The 27283-nt window shown below is 38.5% G+C and overlaps 1 protein-coding gene across 2 annotated transcripts in view; it reads right to left on the bottom strand.

The window, feature by feature from the left end:
* Positions 1–27283, bottom strand: part of LOC124555646 (neither inactivation nor afterpotential protein G-like) — a 242042-nt gene that overhangs the window by 152078 nt on the left and 62681 nt on the right. The window contains exon 5 of one of the 2 annotated variants that reach the window (XM_047129629.1): positions 8125–8355. The exons of the other annotated variant lie outside the window; for it this stretch is intronic. Coding sequence (XP_046985585.1) covers positions 8125–8355 — 231 coding nt within the window. The remainder of the gene's footprint in view (positions 1–8124; positions 8356–27283) is intronic. 2 annotated transcript variants of the gene reach the window in all.

Here is a 27283-nt window from a genome sequence, read left to right as displayed (position 1 = left end):
GAGTGGGCTATCTGGTAGTTGGGAGCTCCAAAGTCAGGTGCATAATGGGGCACCTTAGGGATATGGCAGCAAGAGAGGGGAAGAAAACCAATGTACACTTCGTGTGCATACCGGGGGGAGTCATTCCAGATGTGGAAAGGGTCCTTCCGGATGCCATGAAGGGTACAGGGTGCACCCATCTCCAGGTGGTCACTCATGTCGGCACCAATGATGTGTGTCGCTATGGATCCGAGGAAATCCTCTCTGGCTTCCGGCGGCTATCTGATATGGTGAAGACTGCCAGTCTCGCTAGCGGGATGAAAGCAGAGTTCACCATCTGCAGCATCGTCAACAGGACTGAATGTGGACCTTTTGTACAGAGCCGAGTGGAGGGTCTGAATCAGAGGCTGAGATGGTTCTGCTACCGTGTGGGCTGCAGATTCTTCGACTTGCGCCATAGGGTGGTGGGGTTTCGGGTACCGCTGGATAGGTCAGGAGTCCACTACACGCAACAAGCGGCTACACGGGTAGCAGGGGTAGTGTGGCGTGGGGTGGGCGGTTTTTTAGGTTAGATGGCCTTGAGCAAGTACGGAAAGGGCCTCAACGGGTGCAGGGCAAAGTCAGGACATGCGGGGACCAAGCAGCAATTGGTATTGTAATTGTAAACTGTCGAAGCTGCGTTGGTAAAGTACCGGAACTTAAAGCGCTGATAGAAAGCACCGAAGCCGAAATCGTTATAGGTACAGAAAGCTGGTTGAAGCCAGAGATAAATTCTGCCGAAATTTTTACAAAGGTACAGATGGTGTTTAGAAAGGATAGATTGCATGCAACCGGTGGTGGAGTGTTCGTCGCTGTTAGTAGTAGTTTATCCTGTAGTGAAATAGAAGTGGATAGTTCCTGTGAATTATTATGGGTGGAGGTTACACTCAACAACCGAGCTAGGTTAATAATTGGCTCCTTTTACCGACCTCCCGACTCAGCAGCATTAGTGGCAGAACAACTGAGAGAAAATTTGGAATACATTTCGCATAAATTTTCTCAGCATGTTATAGTCTTAGGTGGAGATTTCAATTTACCAGATATAGACTGGGACACTCAGATGTTTACGACGGGTGGTAGGGACAGAGCATCGAGTGACATTATCCTGAGTGCACTATCCGAAAATTACCTCGAGCAATTAAACAGAGAACCGACTCGTGGAGATAACATCTTGGGCCTACTGATAACAAACAGACCCGAACTTTTCAACTCTGTATGTACAGAACAGGGAATCAGTGATCATAAGGCCGTTCCAGCATCCCTGAATATGGAAGTTAGTAGGAATATAAAAAAAGGGAGGAAGGTTTATCTGTTTAGCAAGAGTAATAGAAGGCAGATTTCAGACTACCTAACAGATCAAAACGAAAATTTCTGTTCCGACACTGACAATGTTGAGTGTTTATGGAAAAAGTTCAAGGCAATCGTAAAATGTGTTTTAGACAGGTACATGCCGAGTAAAACTGTGAGGGATGGGAAAAACCCACCGTGGTACAACAACAAAGTTAGGAAACTACTGCGAAAGCAAAGAGAGCTTCACTCTAAGTTTAAATCCAGCCAAAACCTCTCAGACAAACAGAAGCTAAACGATGTCAAAGTTAGCGTAAGGAGGGCTATGCGTGAAGCGTTCAGTGAATTCGAAAGTAAAATTCTATGTACCGACTTGACAGAAAATCCTAGGAAGTTCTGGTCTTACGATAAATCAGTATGTGGCTCGAAACAGCATATCCAGACACTCCGGGATGATGATGGCATTGAAACAGAGGATGACACGCGTAAAGCTGAAATACTAAACACCTTTTTCCAAAGCTGTTTCACAGAGGAAGACCGCACTGCAGTTCCTTCTCTAAATCCTCGCACAAACGAAAAAATGGCTGACATCGAAATAAGTGTCCAAGGAATAGAAAAGCAACTGGAATCACTCAACAGAGGAAAGTCCACTGGACCTGACGGGATACCAATTCGATTCTACACAGAGTACGCGAAGGAACTTGCCCCCCTTCTAACAGCCGTGTACCGCAAGTCTCTAGAGGAACGGAAGGTTCCAAATGATTGGAAAAGAGCACAGGTAGTCCCAGGCTTCAAGAAGGGTCGTCGAGCAGATGTGCAAAACTATAGACCTATATCTCTGACGTCGATCTGTTGTAGAATTTTAGAACATGTTTTTTGCTGAAGTATCATGTCGTTTTTGGAAACCCAGAATCTACTATGTAGGAATCAACATGGATTCCGGAAACAGCGATCGTGTGAGACCCAACTCGCATTATTTGTTCATGAGACCCAGAAAATATTAGATACAGGCTCCCAGGTAGATGCTATTTTTCTTGACTTCCGGAAGGCGTTTGATACAGTTCCACACTGTCGCCTGATAAACAAAGTAAGAGCCTACGGAATATCAGACCAGCTGTGTGGCTGGATTGAAGAGTTTTTAGCAAACAGAACACAGCATGTTGTTATCAATGGAGAGACGTCTACAGATGTTAAAGTAACCTCTGGCGTGCCATAGGGGAGTGTTATGGGACCATTGCTTTTCGCAATATATATAAATGACCTAGTAGATAGTGTCGGAAGTCCCATGCGGCTTTTCGCGGATGATGCTGTAGTATACAGAGAAGTTGCAGCATTAGAAAATTGTAGCAAAATGCAGGAAGATCTGCAGCAGATAGGTACTTGGTGCAGGGAGTGGCAACTGACCCTTAACATAGACAAATGTAATGTATTGCGAATACATAGAAAGAAGGATCCTTTATTGTATGATTATATGATAGCGGAACAAACACTGGTAGCAGTTACTTCTGTAAAATATCTGGGAGTATGCGTGCGGAACGATTTGAAATGGAATGATCATATAAAATTAATTGTTGGTAAGGCGGGTACCAGGTTGAGATTCATTGGGAGAGTCCTTAGAAAATGTAGTCCATCAACAAAGGAGGTGGCTTATAAAACACTCGTTCGACCTATACTTGAGTATTTCTCATCAGTGTGGGATCCGTAACAGATCAGGTTGACGGAGGAGATGAGAAGATCCGAAGAAGAGCGGCGCGCTTCGTCACAGGGTTATTTGGTAACCGTGATAGCGTTACGGAGATGTTTAACAAACTCAAGTGGCAGACTCTGCAAGAGGGGTGCTCTGCATCGCGATGTAGCTTGCTCGCCAGGTTTCGAGAGGGTGCGTTTCTGGATGAGGTATCGAATATATTGCTTCCCCCTACTTATACCTCCCGAGGAGATCACGAATGTAAAATTAGAGAGATTAGAGCACGCACGGAGGCTTTCAGACAGTCGTTCTTCCCGTGAACCATACGCGACTGGAACAGGAAAGGGAGGTAATGACAGTGGCACGTAAAGTGCCCTCCGCCACACACCATTGGGTGGCTTGCGGATTTTAAATGTAGATATAGATGTAGATGTAGATGTAGATGAAATCAGTAATTGTTTTGTAACTTAAATTCTGTTGCTGACTTATAAACAAATATAATTTCTATAATAATTATAAATGTTTGGAAGACAAAATACTAGCATTCTGTAAATATTTATTTGGCTCTATTCAAAAACATGTTAGAAAGCCAGCCCTTGATTAATTCCAAAGTAAATAGCAGTTTTGCCAAAAGTATTGTTTGCATACCTGTATATGTTAATTTCATCAGGTAAACAAATAATTTGGTTTAACCTTTGTAGTAGAAGAAACTGTTAAAAAGAATCAATTTTTTGATGTATTCAGTTAATTTAATGAGTTAAGTTTTAACTGTAATTTCAGTTAATTTAATTTCAAACAATGTGCAGTTTTAGCACCAGTTACTGCAATGATATACAAGGGCCTGATTTTGGGTCATGAGACAGTCAATCCATGGTCAAGTTTCAGACAAGAAACCTATGTCGATTAGAACAACAACAATGCTTCAACTTAACTTGAAATGAGTGTTACACAATTAGACCTTGTTTTAAAACAATGACAGTGTCTGTTCAATACATAGCTTTCTATTCTTCAAGAACTTGGAACTTTGTGGTTAGGTTTTTACTGTTCATGGATGTTCAACAGTAAACTATTGTAGCAGTATGTGAATGTTAGCCTGAAAACTATTAATGAGGCTTATCGAAAGCTAAACAATAGTGCACTGGCCATATTAAATATGTATATGGGGGGTTGTGAAAAGTAAAAGTACAGCTATATTGTTTACAGTAGACAGTACCGTGCTTCAAACCCCTGTTTTTTCAGCCAGTACTTAAAAAAGTAATGGATCTGTGTCTTATATATAGATCTCTCTCTCTCTCTCTCTCTCTCTCTCTCTCTCTGTGTGTGTGTGTGTGTGTGTGTGTGTGTGTGTGTGTGTTCTGTATGTAATAAATAATTATTGGTTTGAAGATGGATAGAAGGTAACATCATACTGATAATAGCATTGTGTAGTGGAACTTTGACACATCTGGAAAGATGATATATCCACCAGGCATAGCTGTGAGGTCATATAAAATCTAGCTTCCTAGCCTTGGTTCTATGGGGAAATAGTGAGTCAAGCACAAATTCTGCTATTTCGAAACAGACACAAGTATAGCTGTTTCTTGTGATTGATTTCCATGTTAAAACTATGGGCACAAAGCACCTAGTTTCATAAGCCATTATACTTCTTAATAGACATTTTTACATATAGTATGAAGATGTGGTATTGATTCCTACCATTACCAAATGATCCGTTAAAACTAGTCTTCCACAACATGTACCCAACCAGCTGAAAATGCTTTCTGTGAGTGGTTATTGCACATTGATGCTGAACATAGGAGGTGGTCAGTTTATTGTGATTGGATCATGTATTAACCACTTTGTAGAAATGAATGAAAGTGTGGGAGCATGTTGTCAGAGGTCTGCCAGGCATGGGCAGAAAGCTAGCCATCATATGGTGTGAGGTCGGCATGACTATAGCCCTCCACGACATGAAGGATTTGAAGGAAAGGGAAAAGGCACTGCGTGTCAATCAGTGAGTGGTTGTGGTGCACTGGGGGTGTTTGCCATTACAACATGGTCAAAGACAACATTTGGAAGATTTCACATTGAGAACAATGATACAAAAGCTGGGAGGAGGACGAAGTGTAATGGGTGTAGCTCAGGAGTTTGCTACTGTTCACAGCATTATTTCACATGCATGTGGAGCATTCTGAACTACATACATTGCTATCCTGAGGAGATGAAATGGTTGACAGTGGTCAACCACAATAACAGATGACCTCTATATTGTGCAACAGGCAAGAAGAGACCTACATCAAACAGCAGGTACAAGAGATGGAACTACAAGGAATATACTCTCACGTTCCACATTAGCAGGGCAACTGCATTGTGGAGGTGGTCTCTTTACCTGATCACTACTATGTTATTTTCTGTTGACACCTGCACATTGGAGGCACCGTTTGCTATGGTATCAAGAGCATAGGTAGTGGACCGATGAGGAATAGGGTCATATGCTCTTCTTGGATGAGAGCAGATTCAGTATGAGTAGTGATTCTGTGCATATCTTAACATGGCCAGAGGTGGGAACACTTAATGCATCCAGAAATATTATCAAACATGAGCATTTCGGTGGTTCATGTGATATGCTGTGGTGAGTCCTAATGATGCATGGGTATCATGACATCCAAATCTTTGAACATGCTACACTCACTGGTCCACATTACTGCAAAACAGTACCGCTTTCCCAGGTGTGTCTTTTAAGGGCTGCATTTGGGACTGACGTTATTTTTATGGATTGCTATGCATTGCTGCATCAAACAGCACAGGTGGAGAAGCTCATGGAATGAGATGATATTCAGGGGATGGACATAATTCTCATTGATAACATGTAGCATGCATTAGGTAGATGTACTGCAGCATGTCCGTGTGCACCAATGGCCATCCAGTAGTTGTCAGTCATGCTGGTGGAGGAATGGAATGCTTTACCACAAAAATTTCTTACAAAACTTGTGGCCAGCATGGGTGTATTTTACAGAGCATGCACTGTGCTGCCAGTCTGCATTAATAGGACCAACACCGGATTGCATCATAGCATGGTAATATGACCACCCACAGCAAATGTTTTTTTTACAAATGATGATTATTTGCTGTACTAGCAAAAACTCATTGGTTATAGGTCATGATGGTGATATTTCCAGTCACATGATCTTCTGAATGTGATCAAACCCACACTATAATGTGTGTGCCATTATGTGCATATTCAAGAGCCATGGTGTCGGTGGGGGGGGGGGGAGGAGTCCAGCAACATGCATAGTGCTGGTCTGAACACCAAAAACACATACTTAGCAGTGTATATTTATTAAAGTATCAGCCCAGGTGTCTATAAAAATATGAGAGACAACTCCCAAGCCTGACAAACACATGGAAGAACACAATAACCCTAACCTAGAATTTTTATAATAAAGGTGTATGGATGTCTCTGATAACATTTGAATTTGAACTAACATGTGTATTTTGATAAAATAATATGCTTTCTCTAGACTTAAGTCCATAGTCCAGTGCTTATGTAAGCTCTGTAGTAGTTGTAAATGGCTCAGAATATACATTTTTATGAAAGCTCACACCAACAGCATGAGTTTGCATAATTAGTTTCCAAATTAAAATTATAGATAGATAGATAATATTTTGCAAATTTCAAACACAGTTAGCCAGTTGTCTATACCGATAAAAATAAAAAAAAGAGTAAATATTCCAAATGACAGAACTTTCGGTCATAACCTCTAAGTGTGGTTATAATTACAATCTTATATGTGAATACGCCAAGGCCAAGAGTGGCAAGGTGGGGATGTGACTTTATTTTCTGTATGCACAACAGCATACTAATGGAGAAAATTCACTTTAAAGACTCCTAACCCACTTTATAGCAAGAAAGTAATTGTTTATTTAAATTATAATAACATGTGATGGTAAAATGTTAAGATATGGCTATCAGAATGATTGTAACAACTTAGTTCAGAGTATCCATCTGCACAGCACTGTAGCAATGAGATATGAAGCAGTATCAATGATGACAGCACCTTAGACCATCCTTCAACAATACACTTTCGCCCTCCAGAACACTCCCTTTTATATGTGTTGATAACAGTAAATTTGCCACAATTGATACAGCCAAAGAGAACAGTAAAAAAAACTGTTAAATGTATGATAAATGGGGTTAAAAATTAGACAAAAATCAAGCAAAAGTATTAAAAGCTAATCTAAATCATGTAGATAAAAATTTTTCTATCCAGGTTGTCCACAGAGTCCCTTTTCATATCCTTTATCAGCAAACTTCTCATGATTCACCTGTAGTAGTATACAATCAATGTGTTTCATTTCTGAAATGATAGCACTTTACACTTCATCCAATTATTTTTTGCAATTCCAGATATATGTGACTTGCAACTATGAGAATAAAATAACACTACTGTTCCCTCACACACATATAGAGCTACTGGAAGTATGACAGATAAATCTAGTCTCTCTAGAAAGCACCATAGTTCTTTTAATAAGACAAATGTTCTGTCACCTCTTAGATATGGTCATTACAGGTCATCTTGATCTGTTACCCCACCTGTATAATAATTCCACATAATTTTTCTATGTCTGCTGTTTGTTCATGAAGTTGCTTCACAATTCAGTAGATTCCTTGCTCTCCAGAAGTTGCTTTAAATTTACCACATATGTCACTTAAGTGGACTGACATTGTTGCCACAACTGTCTTCTTGGCTGCACTCTTACATTGATGATAAATATTCCAATTTTTGTCTGTAACTTTTGATATGGCTGTTGTTTAAAATGCACAGCTTTCTTCACTTCCTCAATCCATAGACATATGTGGTGATTGTTTTTAGCCTCATATTTTAGGAAATATGCATTTCTTCCAATATTTAAACTGTAAGCCTAAATGTATTTTGCATTCTGTAAGTACTCACCTACAGATCTCAATCTCTGTGTGATAATATGAAAAAATAAATATGCAATGGCTGTCTTCAAAATTTCCATTGACATTCTGCTTGTACATTACATATAAATAGTAGAAATGAGGTGTCCCTGAGTGAAACCTGGGTTTGAAATATGTTATTTTACAAGCTTTAGTAAAATGAGTAAAAAAACTGAGTGCCATTTTATACCTTACTAACTGCTGTATTCAGAAGCACTTCTAAATTTGTCTGCCCCAAGGCTGGTAACAAATAACCATGAAGACTGCTCCATCGTTCTCCTTTGTGTATTGTGCTTTGTATTAGATTAAAGTTTATTTCCCCACTAGGTAATTCCAATTCTTTGCCAGCATTCAGAAAAGCATCAGCTAATTTCATTTCTTCTGGATCAACAGTATTTAGTGGAATCGTCTGGCTTTGCATCTGAAAATATAGTGTTTATTACATTCATTTAAGGTGAAAAGAGGTAAATGAGTGCAGCAAAAGTTAGAAAAATTATTTCGGAAACTAACATGTGCTACTGCCATGACTGCCACTGACACAATGGTGCCCAGTAACCCTAAGTGTTATCTTTTTCCTATTTTTTCTTTGTCATTTTCTAGGAACATACTGCAAAAGCATATTGAAAACTTGAATTAAACAGACCTCACTCTACATATTTTTTCAATGTTTTTCAACACTTGGAAGACTCTTCTCAAATTCACTCTGAAAGACAACATTTAACAGCAGCCACAAAGATAGTGGACAAATTAGCAGTAAGTGCACTAACTTTGAATTCATATGCACAAGCTTACCCCTGCAGCACAATGTGCATGGCATCTGCATTAAGAAAAGAGTTACATGCTTTCACTAAGGTGGAAGGAACATTGTGAATTTTCAGTGATAGGCGTAAGGCATCAAAATACTCTCAGAAAAGTTAGGGCTACCATACATTCATCATAAAAAAGAGGACAGTGCACATAAAAAGAGGATGGACACATTAAAAAGAGGATACACTTTATCAATAAAATCATGTGGCTTACAACTTAAAAATTAACAATGTAAAACTACCCTAAACTAAATGAGTGACTTTCTTTGGGTATTTTAAGACTAAATATGCAGTACTTTGACAGTTTATTTGTTGTAACTACACATAGTTATCCCATTATTGTCTTTTTCACTTTTATGCCTTGGATATTTGGAGGATGAAGAAATCTTCCTTAACAGTTTTTTTGTTTCCGAGCATTATTCATAAAAGCTCAGGTAATTCAAGTGTTTGAAATTATACTGGACACACACAAAACCTTTTAAGTTTTCTGTTTTAAATCTATTCCGGTCTTTGGTCCACTGTGTGTTTACAAGAGGAAAGGCACATTCTGTGTTAGCATTATGACTAGATGTAGGATAAAAGAATTATAATTTTTAGCAGTTCAGAATAACAAACATCACTAGATGGCTGACTAAAATATTCACACCACATTTCAGCTGCTGGTTGGTTTTTTTCCTTTTATAGTCTTTCAAAAATTTTATAAAATTATGAAACTGATAAAAGTACAATTTATCATTAACAGTAACATTTGTTTGTTCATTGGGATACTGTGACACAGCTTTGAACATCCTCCCAAATAGGAATTCTTGACAGCTGCATCCACTTGAAAAGTCTGAACTGTTGATACTGAGACAAGCACTTCTGTCGATATTCAATAGCAGAACTATACATGACTGTCATCTCTTTGCCAAAGCTGTCACACTACTGTGAGTGACCTTCTCCCCTTCTATGTGTATGTATTAACTTTATTTCTAAGGGCATATAATTATGTTTATACCTTCCATTAGGAGTTTCTAAAGTAGATTCTAAAACAGAAATAGCTTCAGCAACAGAATTTGCTATTAATGACAGTGATGACTGATATCCTTTGTTCAAAAATTGCATTCTTTTCTTGGAGACCACAAAAAGAGGTCATTTTGTAGATTTTTATGAAATCCAGCCAGACACATTTTCTTGCCTCATAAAGAGGACATGTGTGGGAAAAGGAGAATGTATAGTAATTCTAAGAAAAGTCACCTGTTACACAAACGCTCTGTCAATATTTACATCAAAATGTAATAACTTCTGTGTAAATTGCATGTATCCATTCTATCATCAGTCACCAGAAAATATTCAAGGGAATGAATAAGTACTCTGTCTTCAGGCCACAAGTGGCCCATCAGGACCATCTGACCACCATGTCATCCTCAGCTGACGATGCAGATAGGAGGGGCATATGCTCAGCACACCACTCTCCTGGTCATTAGGATGGTTTTCTTTGACCGGAGCCACTATTACTCGGTCGAGTAGCTCCTCAATTGGCATCATGAGGCTGAATGCACCCCAAAAAATGGCAACCACACATGGCAGCCAGGACAGTCACCCATTCAAGTGCCGGCCACACCCAACAGCACTTAACTTTGGTGACCTGATGGGAACCAGTGTAACCACTGTGGGAAAGATGTTGCCCAATGGAAGGAATGCTCGATATAAAAACTATCTGTACATGAGTTGCTGCTTTGAGTTATCTAAAGCAGAGGGTATTTTGACAGTTCCATCAAAATACTATTTACTAAAACACACTGAGAAATATGTAAGAAACCCCTCTATACATGAACATCAACACAAATTGAGGTTCCATAGAAGTAAATAAGATTAAAACACAACTATCTAATATCAAATCACAAATATGTAAAAGATTACTGCAGTTTATTAGGGAAAATATCATCATTTAATAGCAATAAAGTAGTGATAATGTATGATTGCTGCAGTAAGAGAGGCCATAACTAGGAATGAGATATGAGAGTGGTTGTCTCAAGAAGATCTTGAGGCATTTCTCCTATACTATGCCTCATGAAACTCTCGGGAATATAAGCATGTTTCTGATACAATAATTACATGGCACTGAGGACAGCAACTGTCTTAGACATCCTGCAGAATGGCCCTATTGGCTGAGTCATAAAAAGAGATGTAGCTTACATCTACAATAAACAGTAGACACATACTCTGGTAGGCCTGCAACAACAAACACCACACGAAGAAAATCTGATCATTTCATTTGTTTGATATGAGTGAGAAGGAATGGAATATATATATTGTACACCAAAAGGAAATAATGGGCCTTGAAATATTTTACAGCTATCCCCGAAAAAAGTGGAACTTTGCATGGAGTATTCCTAGGCTCATCACTTATTTGTGTCTTATTGATGCAAATATGACTAATGGCAGAGTGTTACTGATTTTCTAGGGGAGAAAATAACATACATATGTTATGGATAAAACCATCTGGTTGTGTCTCCATATGCATAATACGTATTAGACCTGTTTTCTTTGTAGTAGCCATATTGAATCACTTCCTTACACACCTACCTTTGCTCTCTCTTCAATAACACCAAGTATAGAATGTATTTGGACATCTGGATATTATGACTGTGGAGCTTGTTTAGGAGACAAATTATTGTGCTAAGAAGAAATGTGACACTGATTGTAGATGCTACATTTATTTTACATGGGAATTATGCAAAATAATTAAAAATGGATCATTGCATCAAATAAAATGAAACTTTAAGCAAGCACCAATCTTAGACATGCAACCATTATTCAACATTAGGGTTTCCATTTTTTCCATTAATAATTCATGTCGTCAAATTATCATACTAACATGGACAGACTAAATCCAGGAAATTAAGGCCCACCACACACTGCATACAACAGGGGCAGAACAGAGGCACAGCAGAGGAGCAGAGCGTCTGGAATTCAGCATGATGTGCTCACACAGTTCAGCACATCCTACTTGTCCACTGTAAACCTTTTCATGTAGTTAGGTTTAGATTCTGAGTCTGATCCAGAACTGTGATTTACTTTTTATTCTTATTTTGTGCGTATAAGAGCAGTGAAAGGTCTCTGTGAAGCAGCAAGTATAAGCAAAAGCAAAGAACATATGGTGAATGTGTGGTGTCTGTGGTGATTACTGCTCAACTACTCAAGGAAAACTTCTGATTAAACTGATGACACTTTGAAGGAATTCACATGATGATAGAGGAAACCTTAAAACTTGCAAGACCCCATATCTACTAAAGAAAAGTTAGGGGTATGTTTAAAGTATGCAGTAAAAATCTAACTTATTTTTCTCTCAATATTTATTATAATTAAGAGAAAAAATTTCAATGTAAATTCAAGAATTCAAAGAAACTGTATATATTTGACATATTTACTCATGAAGTTCATGCAGTATGTTCAAACACATTTCAGCACAATAACTTTCTGAAGTAGTAGCTGATCTGGTAGATGCTGAAGGATTATTCACATATATAGTTTCGGTGTTCTCCAAATAGGTGAATTGTAAGAGGATGATAATGATGTTCATAATTGATGTGGTATCATTGATTTACATAATATTTCCTCTTGTTTTTCTGATGTGATCTGTAGCACTTTTTTCTTCATTGGTATCTGGTTGGCTTTTGGAATTTCTTTGACTGAGAGATACACTGATATGAAAAATTGATACAAATCATCTTCTTCTTGTTTGACTGCATTCCCAAATAAATTGTCTCATTTCTTAGCTCTCTCTTCACAGCTGTTTATGCTCTCAAGTATCACATTATTGGCATCAACTGTTTTCTTTTGGCAATGTCTGTTCTGGTTCATCCAGTATTTCATTACATTTTATTCCTGTGATGTCATTGTCTCTGTCATAATTTGTAATAGTCATTCTGTTGTGATCAGTATCCATCATATTTGTTGTTGTTGTGTCCCTGTTTGTCAAATTTGGAATTAAAAATTCCATCTGTTTTTCATATGTTGATGGGAAGACTGAGGTAAGTTCTTGCAAAAACTAATACTTACAATTTCTACAATGTAATTCCTCTGCTATTTTAGTCCATATTTCTTCCTTCAACTTTCCCTCATGTAGTCTGTATCACTGTTATCATGAAGCATTGAGTCATCCTGAACTAAGTGAATGAAATATTCCATCATTAAATATTTTTCATACAGTCAACAAGAGTTAACGGTGGTTGGAGATGTGCATACTGCTGCCAAAAGCTCAATACTGGCAAAGCATAACCTGATGAAACATCTGACACACTGACGACAGTTGCAGCGGGTGCAAAGGAAAACTGTGCTGCTTGGACAAAGTGACAGAGTCCTTCCCAGCTTCATGCCTGCACTGTGCCTCTGTGCTCTGCCTCATTGGATTGCATGCTTTACAAACGTTGGATCCCCTTTGCTCTGCTGCTGTTGTGTGCAGTGTGTGCAGGACTAAAGTGTTGTGCAGCAAAGGCAGTTTGACATTGAAGATTGGGTGAGGATGAGTAACTGTGCGAATATCGACAAAACAGACAAAGCTGAAAATGCTACATTATGTCTTACTTACAAAAATAGGAACACAAGATTACAAAGAGCATACACTTTGTCAGATTAAGTGGAATCATAAACAGAGATCTTGCTAGATAACTACACTTTGAAGGTATTTATTAATTCCTTCTACCAATTTCGATATCAACACTGGCAATATTTTACCCCTGGCTTCTGAAAGTGGCTTCATCACATTAGTTTTATTTGCAGTAGGATTGCTTTTAGTGCAGGATTCTAAAATGTTCCATAAATTTTCAGTACACCAAAATCAAGAGATTGTGGAGTGTCTTAAGCTGCTTGGAGTGTTCCACAGCAACCCAATTACAGTATTTGTTACATTATGGTTACTACCATTGTCCTGTTGATAAATAAAATTTGTTTCATCTACATCTACACTCTGCAAGCCACATTTTGGTGTGTGGTGGAGAGTACTTCACATACAACTCTTTTCAATCTGAAAATAGTAACTTAACCTTTCTTTCGAATTAAATGCAAGTTAAAGATTTCACTCCAGCTTATTACACAACCTCAAGCAAGTGCTGACTTACCTCCATTCATTATTGTTGGAATTACTATACATGTCTGGGCTTCTGCTCTGTATGTGCTAGTTATTTGTATTTACACATTGGATGGATTGTAATCGTGGTCTATTGCTATAATGTGGAGCAAGTCAGTTCCACAGTTATAGTATACTCAATCAGTGAAAAATATGGTAAAATTCTGACCATAACAGCTGTCACCTGTTACACATCTCAACTGTGGCAAATTATGTATTTATCTTTTCCTATGTTTTCTTAGTAGTATATTTCTACAATTTTGGGCATGTTTTTCTATTTAAGAGATTTAATCTTACATTATTTTAACTGTATGTGTAAATCAGGCATTCTGTTGTGCAGTTTTAATTTACGCTGAACAACCAGCTGCACAGCTCATTAAAGTGTCAGCATCTGTAGGTTAAATGTCAACAGCGTAGCGAGTTGCATATCTAGGTTTTTAATTGCTTTCATAGTTTACTTCTTCAGTTAGTTTGGCTGGCTGGGTAGTATGTGTGCATGCTGTATATGTATGCAGGAGTCACTGGCCGCAGTTTGTAAACACGTGAATGCACTTTTAGCTACAGTCAGCCACCTTCAGGCTGGTGCAGTGGTGGAAAATTTGGTGCACCCCATTGGATACCTCAGGTATTACGTTTCACCCACAGGTGCTGCACCTCCTGGTGTACCCAACATGGTGGATCCGCCATCACAGCAGGGTGAGTGGTGGGTGGTAATGCATTTGTGTAACTTTAGGAGGAGGGCTAATATGGAGACTGGCTGTCACGCCTCATCTATTTGTCCTGTGAGGGAACAGGTGGTGTTCCTTTTGCAGGATCCAAGCACACACATGTGAGCATGGGTTTGCTAATTATTGATAGCTCAAATATTAGGCATGTTATGGAAACCCTTGCAAAGATAGCATTTGTGGCCAGAAAGAAAGTCAGTGTGCACTTGGTATGTCTACCAGGGGGCCTCATGCAAGATATGGAGGAGTCCTTTCCTTTGGTTATTGAGTGTGCACAGTGCAGATATCCACAAGTTGTGGCTCACATTGACACCAATGATGTCTGTTGCATGGGTTCTGAGACCATCCTCAGTTCATATGGACAGTTAGCGGAAGCGGTGAAGACTGCTGGCCTCACGCGGAGTGTCCAAGCACAACTTGTAACTTACAGCATTTTTGCCTTAGCTGATCTGTGTCCTTTGGTTTGGAGTTGAGTGGATGGTCTCAACCAAGGGCTTCATTGAATCTGTGACAGTCTTATCTGTGGATGTTTGGACCTGTGTTATCAAGTGGGGAATTGTAGGGCTCCCTTTGATAGGTCAGGGATGCACTACACACAGGAAGCAGATACTTAGTTGTGAAGAGCACATGGTTTTTTCTTAGGCTAGGTGGTACAGAATAAAAACACTGTGACTGTCAAAATTTTATCAGTAAATTGTCAAAGTATTAGTAACAAAGTTCCTGAATTTACTGTCCTCAAAAATTTCTCATATTTAAATTATTCTCAGGGAAGAGAGCTGGCTGAAACCAAAGGTAGAAACCTTTGAGATATTCAGTGAGTCATGGAATGTACATTGAGAAGACAGATTTGATGCCATATGAGGCAGTTGCAGTTGACAAAAATATTTTCTCTATTGAGGTCGAATTTGAGGGTTACAGTGAAGTTACCTGGTCATGCATAGCAGGTCTAGGTGGAATCTAGCTCATTGTTCGATGTTTTTACTGTCCACCCAATTCCACTGTGATGGTTTTAGAGTCATTCAAAGAAAGTCTATGGCAAGTGGCATGTAAGTACACAGATCATGAAATACTAGTTGGAGGCAGTTTTAACCTAATGAGTACAGGCTGTGACATCCATGGATTCACTGCTGGGGGTACAGACAAGATAGCCTTGCAAAGTACTTTTGAACACATTTTCCGAAAACTGCCTTGAGCAGCTGGTTCAGCAGCCTACATGCAATGGAAATATTTTAGACCTTGTGGCTACAAACAGGCCTAACACCAATGACAGTGTCATTATAGAGATGGAGAATAGTTATCATGATATGGTCAGAGTGGCTATGGTTACTGAAGTTAATAAATGGAACAAGAAAGCTAGGTAAGTATTTCTGCTAGAAAGAGCAGATAAGCAGTTGTTAGCATCTCACTTACACAATAATTTGGTAAAATTTAGTTCCAGTATGATCCATGTAGAGGAATTATGGGCAAAATTTAAACAGACCATAAATTGTGCTCTGGAGAATTATGTGCCTCGTAAGTGGTTTAAGGATGGAAAACATCTACTGTGGATTAACAATGAAATTTGTAAAATGCTGAAAAAATGAAGGCTGTTGCACTCTTGGTTCAAAAGAGAATGCATAGATAACAACAGGCAAAAATTAGTAGAGATTTGTGTGTCTGCAGAAAGATCTATACAGGAAGCACACAGTAACTACCACCATCATACCTTAGCAAAAGATCTGGCAAAGAACCCAAGAAAATTCTGGTCCTACATAAAATCGCTTGTTGAACACTCTGGTGAGGCAGTGCAAGATAGCAAAAGGAAAGCTGGAACTTTAAATTTTATATTTAAGAAATTTACATCAGGAGAATCATACTAACATACCATCATTGGACCATCATACACACACAAGGACAACTTAGCAGTAGGTATCCCTGGTACAGGGCAGCAAATACATATAAGTTGGCAGCTCCAGATGGACTCCAAATTCACTTTTACAAAGAGTATACTCTTTGGAATTGGCCACTTAGCTTGCTTTCACCATGAATCACTCACCCAAGTTGAAGCCCAAGCAACTGGAAAGAAAGTGCTGGTAACTCCTGTATAAAAGAGTAAAAGAAAGGACCCAAAAAAATTAATGACCAATATTCTTAACAACTGTTTGCTGAAGAATTGTTGAACTTGTTCTCAGTATGAATAAAATAAATTTCCTTGATATGGAAAGGCTTTTGTCCATGAATCAGTATGATTTTAGAAACCATCACTCATACAAAATTCAGCAGCCCTTTTCCCATATGAAATATGAAGAACTATGGATTAAGGTCAACAGGCAGATTCTAGATTTCTGAAAAGGATGTGACACAGTGTTCCATTGCAGGCTGTTAACAAAGGTACAAACATAGGGAAAAGTATAAATAATAGAAACCAGTACAGATGATGAGTGCTCATCAAAGAGAAGGGTATTGTCAGGAGTGCCCCAGGCAAGTGTGATACTTCCATTATAATTTTGTATATTCATAAATGATCTGGTGGATGGGGTGGGTCGCTATCTGTGGCTAATTGCTGATGATGCTGTGATGTACAGGAAGATGTCATGATTGAGTGACTTTAGGAGGATACAATATGACTTATACTAAATTTCTAGTTGTTGTAGTGAATTGCAGTTTGCCCTAAATGTAGAAAAATGTATATTAATGCAGATGAGTAGGAAAAACAAACCCATAATGTTCAAATATAGCATTAGTACTGTGCTATTTGACAAAGCCACATTTTTTAATTGTTTGGGCGTAACATTGCAAAATGATATGAAATGGAAAGAGCATATAGGGATTGTAGTAGGGAAGGCAAATGGTCGACTTCAGTTTATAGAGAGAATTTTGGGAATGTGTGGTGTGTCTGTAAAGGAAACTGCATAGAAGATATTAGTGCAACCTATTATTGAGTGCTACTTGGGTGTTCGGGATCCACATCTGTTTGTATTAAAGTAAGATATTGAAACAAATCAGAGGCTTGCCACTAGATTTGTTGCTGGTAGGTTTGAACAACATGCAAGTATTATGGAGATGCTTTCAGGAACCCAAATCAAATAGGAATACCTGGAGGGAAGGCAAGGTGCACTATTGAGGAAATTTAGAGAACCTGGCTGGAGAACAATTCTACCCTGCCAGCATACATTTTGTGTAAGGACCACAAAGGTAAAGAAAGAGAAATTAGGGCCCATACAGAGGCATCTAGAGAGTTTTTCTTCCCTGGCTCTGTTTGCGAGTGGAACAGGAAAGGAAATGACTGCCGTGTACCATATGGTTACTTACAAGTACACATATATGTATACACACATTTTATATTATATTGTTTCATATTCAGAAATTTTTCTGTGGAGTTGAAGAAGTTGTCAAGCAGATACAATTTCAATTTGAATTTAAAGCTAAGTTTATTATGTATCAAATTCTTTTCATCACTGGGTAGGTGATCAAAGATTTTTATAGCTGAATAGTCCTTTCTGTGCCACACTAAGGCTAAATGAGAGATACTGTATATTATTTCTGCTTCTAGTATTATATTTATGAATATCACTGCTGTTTTCAAACTGTGAATGATTGTTGAATCAAACTTCATAAGGGCATAAAAATACTGTGATACTGTCTTTCAAAATTCCCAACTGTTTAAATAGATCTCTGCAAGAGATTCTAGAGTGGACACCACGTGTCATTCTTGTTATAAGTTTCTGTGCAACAAACACTTCTTTCCTCAATGATAAGTTACTACAGAATATAGTACCATAAGACATTAGTGAATGAAAACAGAAAAAGAAATTGAAATTTTTGACATTTTCACCATCAAAATCTAGTATGATCCATAGTGGAGAAATTGTGAGCTTAGAAATTTAGGAATTTCTTTAATATATGACTTCCAATTCAGGTTCTTATGAAATAAACACCTGATAATTTAGAATGTCCTGTTCATTTATTGATTTAGCCTCCTGCATTATTCTTAATGGTGTGATCAGACTGCAGAAAATATTATTGCATTTATTGTGTTTCGTGTCAGTTTAGTTACATTCCATTTCCAGAGAACCAGAGATTAATTTTCAAGAAAATATTATTTACATTTTAATACACTGAAGTTACTTCAGTAGGCTTGATTATAAAGCTTACATCATCAGTGAAGAGAATTATTTCTGCTCCTTGGATAAGTCAACACTCCTATGTCACATAGCAACAATGGATACAAACTTCAACAATGTAATAAGTGCCCTGAATATCTGTCATAAATTTTCCCATTAATCACACTAAAGATAGTACTCAACATGTAATTATTACAAATAACATTGAAAATGTGCAGTGCATCTAATAAATTGGCCATGGACTGTAGGATTGAAGATCATATCATATAATAAGAACAAAAGTAGAACCAATATCAATCCCTGTCGTACATTCATAGACATTATTTTCCATTCTGAGATGCTGTTATATCACATTCACACCTGAAGTTTCTTGAGGCTACATTCTGGATATTTCTAGTTAGGTGAGATGAAACCCAGTCTTACAAAGCATGTCAAGAAATGTGGAGCCCTGATGCTCCTTTCTCATTGTGTATGCGTAGCAGTGTACTGTAGATGTAATAACTACTCCCTAGGAGAAAATCTATCAGGTTAAAAAACACACTGAATAGCTGAAACTATTGTGATCTCAAATGTTGTTGCTGCATGTGTGAAATTAAGCCATATTGAAACAAAAGTTTGTTTACAAAAGGAAATGATTTAAACAAACCCAGTTTGGATTATGTTAAAAAACCAATGCATTTTATTGTTTTCCATCGAAGAAAGTCATACTGACTCTTATGTTGAGCTGCCATATGATCTGCCAATAATATAAAACAAATAAGCTAAGAACTTAGTTTATTCGATGCATAGTGAAAATAGTTTTTACTGAATTAAAGATATAATTTGTCATTAATAACAACAATATTATGAAAAGATTAGATTTCCACTCATCATATAGAGGAGACCTTGAGTCATAGACGGGCACAATGAAAATACTGCTATACACTTTAGCCTTCAGCCAAAAGGCATTCTTCTGAAGCAAAAAACACACACACGTTCACACAAGTTCAGCTCACACACACATGACCAATGTCTCTGGTCACTGTGGCCACAGTGGCTAGAGACAGTGATCATGAGTGTGTGAGCTATGCTTTTGTGTGTGTGTGTGTGTGTGTGTGTGTGTGTGTGTGTGTGTGTGTGTGTGTGTGTGTGTGTGCAGAAGAAAGTCTTTTGGGGGGAAAGCTAAAATCCGTGGCAGTATTTTCATTGTGCCTGTCTGTGACTCAGTGTCTCCTCTATATGGTAAGTGGCAACCTATCTTTTTCATAATATTGTTGTTATTTCATCCTGGACTTTGAAAGATTTAATTTAGTTTCCTGATTTCCCTTAAGTTTTCAACTTCACACCTAATGAACAGACATCAAAATGTTTCAAAGCAGCTTTTCAGAAAACTGACTGAAGGATCATGTGCAAGGGAAAACATAAATTATATGGCATGATTAGGATAAATACAGGAGTAGGACTGATTTCATATATCAATATGTCATAAGAAAAATGATTAAAATTAACACAACATTTGTATAATGCCAGAAATTAATAAATCAGAAAATTAATGAAATATACATGGGCCAGAAGCAAAAGAGGAATCAATACTGAAATGCAAGAACTTTGTTATTAAAGGAAACAGCAAAATAATATGTGACAGCAGTCATGTACCTGACATATTTAGTAGCAGTAGTACTCTGCTTTATTGATCTGTAGATCTCTTTTCACAAGGATATAGGACATGTCAAGTATTTACAAGTTTAGACCCATTTAAAATAAGCTAATTCATATACACATATATTTACAGACTTCTAGTTAGAGACAATCATTAGATTTACTCCTGGTATACAATCCCTTTTTTTTACATATAACTTATTAAATAATCTAATACCACAGTGTACACCCATATCTCACTATCAGTCACTGCACACACTATATGCACATTGTTTCATAACACTGCACTCACTACAGACACACATACACACACACACACACACACACACACGCACACACACACACACTGGTGATCTATGGGCCAGATTCTGTATCACAACTTCCCATTTGCTATCCTAAAAAACTGAGTCAGCATCCCTCCATAATGAGTGAGATGTTGAGCTCAGAAAGAGGAAGAGGTGTTAGTATTGTGCTATGCATAGCTTGGAGGTAAGTATTTCTAGAAAGGAAAAAGAAGGAAAAAGACATAAAGTGAAGGTGTTATGTGGAATGTTGGATGTTTTATAATCATTATTATTATTTTTTATTTGTATCACATTTTTTTATAAGACCCCTACTCTGTTTTATCTAAGTAATTCTTCAATGTATAAAATTTATTGCATAACAGATACTTTTTAGCTGCATTTTTAAATAAGTGTATTTTTGCAGTTTTTTAATCTCTTTTGGTTATTTATTGTACAGTTTTATTCCTTGGTAGAAAATGCTGTTTTGAGTTTTATGTTTATTTTTTCTCGGTAAATGTCAGTTGAGTCTAGCTCTTGTTCCATGGTCATGGACAGAGCTGTTTGTGCAGTAATTACCAATGTTATTTTTTATGTGTATAACTGACTGGTAAATGTATTCACATGGAGCAGTTAAAATCTTCAGTGTTTTGAACAGATCTTTACAATGAGCCTGACTAGTATTTTTGGTTATTGTTCTTATGGCTCTTTTCTGAAGTTTGAAAACTGTGTTCATATTTCATGCATTTGTTCCCCAAAAAGGAATTCCATAGCTAAGAATTGTGTGTACATCTGAATAATATGTAACTAAAAGATGCTGCATGTCACACACTGATGATAGGATTCTAATGGCATAACATGCTGATGACATTCTGTTTGCGAGTACCTTTGTGTGTTCACAGAACTTCAATTGAGAATCAATATTCATTCCTAGAAATTTTGCATTTGTCACACAATCTATTGAGGTGCCATCTACATTTAATTTAACATTGTCGTTTTTCCTCTTCAAACTAAAATTCATGGCATTAGTTTTCTTTATGTCCAATGTCACTTTATTGCTTATTGACCAATCATAAACTTCCTTGAGAGTTTCATTTGCTTTCTCTGCCAGGAGTTCTCTTGTTTTCTCAGTGACTGTTATATTTCTGTCATCAGCGAAGAGAATTTTTTCACCATGAGTAACATTACTGGGAAAGTCATTACTGTATATCAGGAATAGTATTGGTCCTAATATTCTATTTTGCAGAACACCTATATTAATTTATTTTGGTTCTGATAAGTGTTTTACTGAATGTTTAGATCTTTTTGAAGTATGTATTATCTCTACTCTTTGTACCCTATCTGCTAGGTATGATCAAAACCAGCCATTAGCTACCCCTCTTATTCCTAATGCTTCTAATTTACTTAATAGAATCTTGTGGTCGACTGTATCAAACCCCTTAGAAAGACACAAAAATATGCCTGTGACACACTCATCTTTATCAAGAGCATGAAGTACAACTTTTGTGAATTCTACTATGGTTGAATCTGTATTTTTGCCACTTCAGAAACCAAACTGTGATTCACTTAAAAGATTGTATTTATTCAGGTAATTCAGTAATCTGTCTTTCATAATTGCTTTTATTATTTTTGAGAATGCTGGAAGTAACTCAGAAAATCAGTGAACAGAGTTCAAGGGAGAATGCAATGGAAAACATACAATAAAAAGTGGTAATATCACATGCATACCAGGCACATGACAAGCACTTCAGGCTCATTCAAAAAACTGTGAATGCAATTAACCCATTATGTACCATTGTCCCTTTTTTGGGAAGCAATTATTTTATTTATTTTTACATAAGCTCTGAAACTCATAGCTTCAATTGTTGTACCTAAGGCAGAACTGACTGCTGCAATGCCTGCAAATTAAAAACAAATAATTGTTTTCTAATCAGTTTATTTTAGGAAAGGAATTAATTTGCCTATTTTCTATTTGCACTTGTCTGTACTATACACCTGATGGTAGTTTCTGTACAGCTGAGAATTGCAATTTAGTTTTCTGGGTGTGTTTGTTAGGAACAAATATTTGTTAAGAACCTACATTCAGTATATTTCAGATTTCCTTAAGTAAGTTCAATATCAGTTTACTTTATGCATCCCAAATATGGGACAATGGCTTGTTACATTATCACTCCTTTGAAACTTTTCTCCAGGGTTACATGCTAAAATGAAATATTTGCTTTTGCATATTACAATTCCAATTAGATAAAAGTATATCATGTGGACTTACAATTGAAGAAGTTATAGCAGAAATGGTGAGCTATGAAGTGAATGAAGACATTGTTGATGATTTAAAATTTGTGATTATTCCACCCAGTATTGATGAAATAACAGATGAAGAAGACATTAAAGAAAATGCACTGAAAAATGAGTATATTGCAGAAGATGTAGCAGGTACTTTAAGACTTATAACCAAAAGAGATGAAGTTAATGTTACTGATTTACCTCCAGAAGCTAAGCAAAGAAAAGTATCAGGACATGGACTGTAAAACACAAAACATAAAAAGCACAAAACACAAATTTAAGTGGTATAAATGTGAACCAACATGCACAAACACTAATGAACAAGGTAAGAGCAATTAATATTATGTTGTAGAATGTCTAGCTAATAAGACAGTGCACCAGGCATTTGAAGTATGGAGTGTGTTATACTTATATCACAGAAAACACCATTTACTTTCACTATTTAATATTTTTATTGGCACAAGATAAATCAAAACACAAAGAAATAGTTTTCGACAATCACGGTAACAGTCATGATGAATGTCTCAGACCAACTAGTCAACAACCAAAGTAAGTAAAATGAAGTACAAAAAAAGCAAAGATATTAATATTTTCTGGCAGTTCTGCCACAGAGCCGCCCCCCCCCCCCCCATCCCCCTCCCGAGGAGCGCGGTGCGCATAGGAGGTGATGAGGAATAAGTGATAAAGGAAAGGTAAACATTGAAGGCATGACGTGATCTTGAAGTCTGAGAGGTGGCCGTACGGTGCGGCCAGCACGGGTGATGGCAATAGGGGTGGGATGATTCGGGGAAGACGAAGGAGAAGGGGGGGTTACTCTTATAAATAAAACATTATTGGAGTCTACATAGGCAAAAATGTCATTTTGTGAAGTACCAGGAGCCACATTGAAGCACTGAAATAGCTTAATGTCTTTCTGGTCAGATGGCACAGAATTGTTTTGAATTTCAAATAAAAAAAAGAAAAGTGTCCACAAGTTGCATTTTTATAGAGTCCACATCATAGTCTCTCAAGTTCACTTGAAACACTAGTTCGTTACTGCTGGCACTCGGAGGCATGAAGTATAGAAGAGGGGGGGGGGGGGGGGGGCCTTGACTTGCAGAGAGTGTTTGATTAGCTTGTGGAGTAGGGAGAGGACAGGCCTCTGAAGTTTCCTGCAAAACAAATTCATTATCGTGTATGTCAGTGTCATTAAGGATCCATGCTGGTTTCAAGCACTCAATGGACACGACAGATGGTTTGTTCTTAAAGAGGATCGTATAAGTATTTTCAGAGCGTGACAGGACCCGGTATGGGCCAGTGTAGGGTGGAGCAAGGTGTGGACGCATGGCATCTTCTCTAAGCATCACATAGTCACAAGAACTGACGTGAGCGTGAATGAAAACCGGAGGGGTTGCATGTGATCGAGGTTGCGGAAAACGTAACTTGGTGATATGCTGTCGAACCTGTCGTATCAACTCGGGAAGTTGATCCTCGGGCAGTAGAGGAGGATCATCAAGAAAATCTGCTGGAAGTGCGAGCACTGATGCTTTAAGGTCTTCTTTGAAAACCATCCTCAAACCTAAAAGGACCCAGGGGAGTGCCTCAGTCCAAGAGGAAGAATGACACATGAGAGTGACCTTCCAGAGTACGGTGCCATTGCTCTATTAGGCCATTAGAGTGCGGGTGATAGGCTGTAGTTCTGAATTTGTTGATACCACACACTTGACTGAGGTGATTAAACAGATTAGATTCAAACTGTCTCCCGTGGTCTGTGGTATGTGAAGTAGGGCAACCAAAATGAGAAAGCCAATGGTGGACAAAAGCGTTAGCTACAGTGTCGGCCATAACGTCCGTGATGGGGATAGCCTCAGCCCAACCTATGGTAAAATCTATCATGGTCAGTAAGTAACGGAAGTTGTTATATATCGGTAATGGACCGACGATGTCCAAGTGGACATGACGGAATCTACCTGAGGGCAAACTAAATTTGCCTAATGGGGGCTTAGTATGTTTGTGTATTTTTGCTCTCTGGCAAGGTATGCATGCTCTCGCCCATCGATTACAATCTCTTTTTACATTAGGCCTAATGTATCTCTCTGTAATGAGACGCGTAGTCGCGCGAATGCTCGGGTGAGCGAGATTGTGGATTGTGTTGAAAACGTCTTTCCTAAGAGTTTTAGGGACTATACGATGAGGATGACCTGTTTTAATGTCACAATACAAAGAGAAATCATCATTAGGGAAGGGAAGTAGAGCAATTTGTAAGGAAGTATCAGAGTCAGAGAGAAGGTGCTGTATCTCTGGGTTGGATAGCTGGAGCTCGTGTAAGCGGTGAGGATCAATAGCTGTCTTCAGAGAGGATAGGCGTGACAGGTAGTCTGCTGCAACATTGTCATTACCCCTGATATATTGAAAGTCTGAAACATATTGTAATACCAAATCCATATGGCGAAACCTTCTGGGTAGTACATCTAATGCTGGTTTGCGGAGAGCCTCGACAAGGGGCTTGTGATCTGTGTAAACTGTCACAAGTCGGGCTTCAATATCTGTACGAAAGTACTTTATGGCCTCATAAATGGCGTAAAGTTCATTATCAAGTGTGGACCACTTTCTTTGCGTTTTGGTGAGCTTTTTTGAAAAGAAACGCAGGGCTGTAGTACCTGTTGGTAGGGTATGTTGCAAAACTGCACCAATGGCATTATCGCTAGCATCTGTGGTTACTGTCAGGGAGGCGTCAGGGTGAGGGTGAGGGTGAGACAGGGTAATAGCGTTCACCAAGGTGTACTTAAGTGAGTCGAAGGCTAGCTGCATGGTCTGATCCCATTCTATGTGTCTGTCACCTGTGGTATTCTTTCCCTTTAAGGCCTCAGTGAGAGGGCTTTGAAGAGATGCCACATGTGGAATGTGGGGTCTAAAAAAATTTACCATTCTGAGGTATCTACATAACTCTTTATAGGTTTGAGGGAGGGGAACGTCAAGTATTTGTTGTACTCTATCTGAGGTGGGATGAATGCCCTCTTTATTGACCAAATGTCCCAGGAAAATAACCTCTGGCTTCTCCAGTTAGGATTTGTCATGATTAATCTCAATTCCGTGTTGTGCCAATCTATCAAAAACCTGTTGGAGGTGTTGTTTGTGTTCCTTGACAGTTGTGGAGAAAATAATAATGTCGTCTAGGTAGGCATAGCAAAAATTAAGGCCACGTAGAATGGTGTCAATGAATCTTTGCCAGGTCTGGGCGGCATTCTTCAATCCATAAGGCATAAACAAATATTCATATAGTCCAAATGGGGTGATGATAGCGGTTTTGGGGATAGCTTCTGGGTTCATCAGAATCTGATGGTATGCCTTTTTGCAGTCTAACACAGAGAAAAAATTGGCACCGAACTTGGATTGTGAAAAATCGTGGAGGTGTGGGACAGGGTAGTTATCAAGTATTGTTGTGGCATTCAAATGCCTATAGTCTCCACAGAGTCAAAAGGAATTGTCCTTTTTGGGAATGACATGTATTGGGGAAGACCACACACTGTCGTCGGGGTGGACTATACCCAAGCGTAAAAGTTCATTAATACCTTCTTTGGCAGCGGTAAGTTATTTTGCATTGAGACGTAAGGGGCGAGAACGGACAGGCGGTCCCTCAGTTGTGTTAAACCTGTGACAGATGCCCATAGTAAAGGCCTTGATGTTGTGAACAGCTGTGGCCAAAATACGTGGAGGGATGCAGGAAGGAGCGACGTCATCGTTGGTGCACGGTAAGTATGAAAGGGAACTAACCTGAAATACGTTATCATCGAATGGTAGTTCAGTGAAAGCTGCAGTGTTGTCCGCGGAGCTGTGCTGTGCGACAGCCGGCGGGGTTCCATTGACTATGGTGGTACTGCATGAAGGAATCATTGTGCGCGCATGCGCAGCATCGCCTGTAACAGCTGTCGCCTCTGTGTTTTGATGAAAGACGGACGGTGAAGCACAGGGTGGGGGGTTGCTGGGTGGGTTGCCGTCTTCACTGTCTGGGTCGTGGCAGATGCTGCTGTGACTGCGTATAAACAGCGGTGCGGTATGCAGGTCCTGTGTAGTTTCGTGCATGAGTTTACTTTTAATCTTGATCTCCTCTCTAAGCCCGCACAATTCATCAGTCAGGACATCACAATGTTGAAGTAGCTTTGCATTGTCTTCGGAGAGTTGGTCAATTTCAAGGCGTTGCGTAACTAAGTTCAGTACGGCAGCGTTGACCTCCTCAGATAGAATAGAAACTGTCTCTTTGTCTTGTTGACAGGACGTATTCGAGCTGCATTCTGTCGGTGTGGATGGGGAAAATCCCGCCGAAAATTTTTGTATAAAATCCACTGTGCAGAGGGCAGGTGTAATTAAGTCCAAAGAAAAGTTATGAGCAGTTAAGAAGTCCAATCCTAATACTGGCTCATCAC

This window comes from Schistocerca americana, chromosome X (assembly GCF_021461395.2).
Source record: "Schistocerca americana isolate TAMUIC-IGC-003095 chromosome X, iqSchAmer2.1, whole genome shotgun sequence".
Classification (NCBI taxonomy): Eukaryota; Metazoa; Arthropoda; class Insecta; order Orthoptera; family Acrididae; genus Schistocerca; species Schistocerca americana.
The sequence above is the reverse complement of the archived record's forward strand: the minus strand, read 5'-3'. Positions and strand labels throughout refer to the sequence as shown.